The sequence below is a fragment of the Labeo rohita genome, chromosome 19 (assembly GCF_022985175.1).
Source record: "Labeo rohita strain BAU-BD-2019 chromosome 19, IGBB_LRoh.1.0, whole genome shotgun sequence".
Classification (NCBI taxonomy): Eukaryota; Metazoa; Chordata; class Actinopteri; order Cypriniformes; family Cyprinidae; genus Labeo; species Labeo rohita.
Window position 1 is genome coordinate 18,520,399 of NC_066887.1, and position 4,527 is coordinate 18,524,925.

The following is a 4,527-nucleotide window of genomic DNA, read 5'->3' on the forward strand; positions in this document are numbered from 1 at the left end:
TTTACCAGCGTTGTTATTTGAATTTTATTTAGGTTAAAATAAAGATATCCTTAAATGAAAGCTCTATTAATCATCAAATAAGAAGCTTTAAAATGTCAAATTAGATCAAGTATCTTTCATACTGTCATGGGCAAGACAGGGAACACTGGGACAACTACAGTACTGCTCCAGACAAAAACACCATTCAGATTCTTGTTTCTTCTTCTATAGTTGATTCAACCACTAATTGTGGTTTGCCTAATCATTAATAATTCAATCAAATGAAGGTTTCCATTTAAAAAAAAAATTCAACAAAGATGGAGAAGATGATCTGAGTGTTGATAGCTGCATGGAAAACATTCCTGTATAGGCATGTGGTGTTATAAATGGAGCTTGGTGAAATGCCGTCAGTTCTCTTCATGGTAGCCCACAAGTTTTGCACTGATTTCCCACAATCGCAGTGCAGCGAGATCATCTTTACCTTCAGGAGCTGGTTCCTTCAGCTTACAATCACTGTAAACAGATCTCATAATTATCCAGTGTCAAGCATAAACATATCAGAAAAAGTAACAAATGCAGACTAATTAAAATACAAACCAGTAACACTCAAGGTTAATGCTTATGAATAATATGAACAGCTCACCTGAAATAGCAGCCATTGTGAGTCTCTAGCCCCTCAGCAACCGCACAGTAAATGGACGTCTGAGCACCTTGCCTGGGGGTTTTCATCAGTAAGAGAGCAGGAAAAGACAACAGGGCGCTGAGCAGAGGGTGGCGCGTCTGCACGTAACGCCCCAGTTCAGTGCGGATTACTCCAGGGTGAAGCGAGTACACTGTTACACCGGACCCTGATTTAAAACAGAGCCGGAATAAATAAGTCCAATGCAATATTCAGTTCTTTAAAGCCTTTTCTATGTTTAAACATGACTGATGTATTGGGGATTGAGTGAACAAACCTTTAATCCTCCTTGCTAATTCTCGAGTAAACAGCAGGTTGGCAAGTTTGCTCTGCCTGTAGCTGACCAAGGAATCATACGGTGCTTTGTTGAAGTTAAGGTCATCAAAGTGGATCTTACCTGCAAAAAAGATAATTGGACTAGAATGTTTTGTATCGATATGAACAGTCTCATGTCTATGTGAAATAATGTTTACATTTGACTGAGTGGGGATACACAGTATATCATAATCATAGCAATTATTTTTCAGTGTTAGAGATTGGATATTTAATTGTGAATAATGAGCATTTACAACCTTTGCTGTCATCTAATGCTCACATAAACATGTTTAAATAATACTGTAATCTTTAGCATGTAAATGTACAGTTGAAATCAAAAGTTTACATACACCTTGCAAAATGTTAATTATATTACCAAAATAAGAGGGGTCATACAAAATGCATGTTATTTTTTATTTTATTACTGATCTGAATAAGATATTTTACATAAAAGATGTTTACGTATAGTGCACAAGAGAAAAAATAGCTGAATTTATAAAAATGACCCTGTTCAAAAGTTTGCATACACTTGATTCTTAATACTGTGTTGTTACCTGAATGATCCACAGCTGTGTTTTTTGTTTAGTGATAGTTGTTCATAAGTCCCTTGTTTGTCCTGAACAGTTAAATTCCCTGCTGTTCTTTGGAAAAATCCTTCATGAGTCCCTCAGTTGTCCTCAGTGTGAAAAAATGGATTTCAAAATCATACAGTCACTGCTGGAAAGGTTTCAAATACACAAAAATGCTGAAAAACCACAGAATCTGTGGGACATGAAGGATTTTTTTCTGAAGAACAGCAGGCAGGACAAAAAGGGACTCACAAACAACTGTCACTAGACCAAAAAAATAAATAAATAATAATTCAGGTAACAACACAGTATTAAGAATCAAGCGTATGTAAACTTTTGAACCAGGTCATTTTAATAAATTCAACTATTATTTTCTCTTGTGGACTACATGCAAACATCTTTTATGTGAAATATCTTATTCAGATCAGTAATAAAATAAAAAATAACATGCATTTTGTATGATCCCTTTTATTTTGGTAAAATAATAAACATTTTGCAGATTCTGCAAGGTGAATGTAAATGTTGACTTCAACTGTATATACATTTTTCACATTGGCATTACAATTTTGTAATTTCCCTTTTTTAGCATTAAATTTACTAAATTCATTTATTTTTAATTTTTTTTAATTCAACAAATTCAAAAAAAATTTATATGAAACATTTATGGATGATAGGCCATAATCATGAAAGTATTATTGCCTTCACAATATCGTCAATGATTTCATCATTTTTTACTAACATTCCTGATGGGTTTTACCTCCTTTGTGAGCAATACTGGATACATTAATAATTCGACTAGGACTAGACTTCTTCAGCATGTCCAGGAGCAGAACAGTCAGAAGGAAATGGCCCAAATGATTGACAGCAAACTGGGTTTCATAACCATCCTCTGTAAGGCTTTTAGGGCACATCATCACTCCTAATGGGTTAGTTCACACAAAATGTGCAATAAGTAACAGTGCAGCTTAAAGCACAACGTGATTTGTTGCTTAACTAATAATGGGGTCAAAGGTCTCACCTGCATTGTTAATAAGTATATCCAGTCGATCCTCAGTGGCGGTGTATTCATGCACAAACTGCCGTACGGAGAACAGAGATGCCAAGTTTATGTGCCGGACTACTATGTTGCCATTTCCTGTAGATCTACGAATCTCTGCTGCAGCCTTTTCTGCTTTTGAAAGATCTCGACAAGCCATCACAACCCGAGCCCCTAATGAAAAAAAAAAAAGAAGAAGCCATTGTCCATCAGTCTGACTATGATGCACCTTAAATCCCTAAGATCCTCCAAAATCTAGACCTTTCAGTGGTTTTAAAATGACAAAACATTTCAACAGTGTGTTTACCTCTCAAGGCCAAGTCTCGTGCTGTCTCTTTTCCAATGCCAGTGTTGGCACCCGTAATGATGACTGTCTTCCCATCCAGTCGCACACGACAGCGGCAAACTCCACCTTTAATCCATTTTCTCAGCAGAACCAAACCTGTTTTCAAAGATCTTATAAGCCACATTCTCTCATTCTAGTCCAGGGGGGAATTGTACATGTTGTAAATGTGGTCTACACAGATTTTGTGAAAAATTGAACAATTGCTTTCAATTTTTGGAATGTCTGGTGGAGAGTTGGCTCATTGCCCTTATCAAATCCATGGTACAAAGAGCCATTTTTGAAAAATGTATTTTTAAATTTTGCTGTAAATGTTCACATTTGCTGTGTAAATGCTCTGCAAATCGGACAAATGTCTACCTAAATCTAATTTTCGAGTTGGCATCCGTGTTATTTTCGTATTTCTTATGGCATTAATCTTAATTACACTACCAGCCAAAAGTTTTTGAACAGTAAGATTTTTAAATGTTTTTTAGTCTCTTCTGCTCACCAAACCTACATTTATTTGATCCAAAGTACATTTTTTAAAATATTTTTACTATTTATAATAAATGTTTTCTATTTTAATATGTATTCAAATGTAATTTATTCCTGTGATTTCAATTTCAATTGATTTTTAACATCATTACTCCAGTCACTTCTAGAAGGTCTTTTAGAAACATTCTAATATTCTGATTTGCTGCTCAAAAAACATTTATTATTATTATTATTATTATTACGTTAAAACAATTGAGTAGAATTTTTTCAGATTTCTTGGATGAATAGAAAGTTCAGAAGAACAGCATTTGTCTGAAATAAAAATCTTTTATAAATTATAAATGTCTTAATCATCATTTCTGATCAATTTAAAGTATCCTTCCTAAATAAAAGTATTAATTTCTAAAAAAAAATAAATAAATGCTGATCATCAATGATAAATGTTTCATCAAAGAATCCTGAAAATGTACAACAATGACTATCAGAATGATTTCTGAAGGACAGAAGACACTGAAGACTGGAGTAATGATGCTGAAAATTTTGCTTTGATCACAGGAATAAATTACATTTTAAAATATATTCAAATAGAAAGCAGTTACTTTAACTATTTCACAATATTTCTGATGTATTTTGAATGAAATAAATGCAGGCTTGGTGAGCAGAAGAGACTTCTTTAAAAAACAAAAATCTTGACTGGTAGTGCAATTTGATATTGTGTAGTAAAAGAAACATGAACGCATCTGTATTAGATTAGTAAAAATGAACCAAAAAATGAACCAAATTCCTTAAGCTACATTAAATACCTTTTGAGCCACAAATGTTGTTTATTATATTCTACAATACCTATGAAAGAAACTGATTAGTTCATAACTGACTAAAATGTTATTTTAGCCCACCAAAAGCTAGAATGACAGGAAATGACATTATGTAACTTACTAATAGCTGTGACCGCAGTTACTGTCCCATATTTGGCAAGACGATTTGACTTCAGTTCTTCCCACAGTTGAGTTACTTGGATAGAGAGATACATGTCATCAGCTGTGATGTGCAGTCAGCTCAGCTTTCATTTTATTTTGTTGTACTCTTTTCTTTGCTTAAAAACGCTGTTGTTTCAACTGCACGGCCACTG

General features: G+C 34.0%; 1 protein-coding gene across 1 annotated transcript; it reads right to left on the reverse strand.

Moving 5' to 3' along the window:
• zgc:153441 (retinol-DH_like_SDR_c domain-containing protein) lies at positions 1-4,527 on the reverse strand. Its single transcript, XM_051137384.1, has 7 exons — positions 4,335-4,527; positions 2,886-3,020; positions 2,561-2,752; positions 2,300-2,461; positions 936-1,055; positions 623-827; positions 1-492 (listed from the first exon to the last, which is right to left on the reverse strand). The coding sequence occupies exons 1-7, from the start codon at positions 4,426-4,428 to the stop codon at positions 387-389; spliced, it is 1,014 nt and encodes a 337-aa protein (XP_050993341.1). The 5' UTR covers positions 4,429-4,527; the 3' UTR covers positions 1-386.

Excerpts from the sequence above, each read along its gene's own strand:
- zgc:153441 (XM_051137384.1), bottom strand. The coding sequence starts at position 4,428 with ATGTATCTCTCTATCCAAGTAACTCAACTGTGGGAAGAACTGAAGTCA. Across the intron at positions 2,753-2,885 it reads ACGAGACTTGGCCTTGAGAG|GGGCTCGGGTTGTGATGGCT; the intron begins GTAAACACACTG and ends TTTTTTCATTAG. Across the intron at positions 1,056-2,299 it reads CAGTATTGCTCACAAAGGAG|GTAAGATCCACTTTGATGAC; the intron begins GTAAAACCCATC and ends TCTTTTTTGCAG.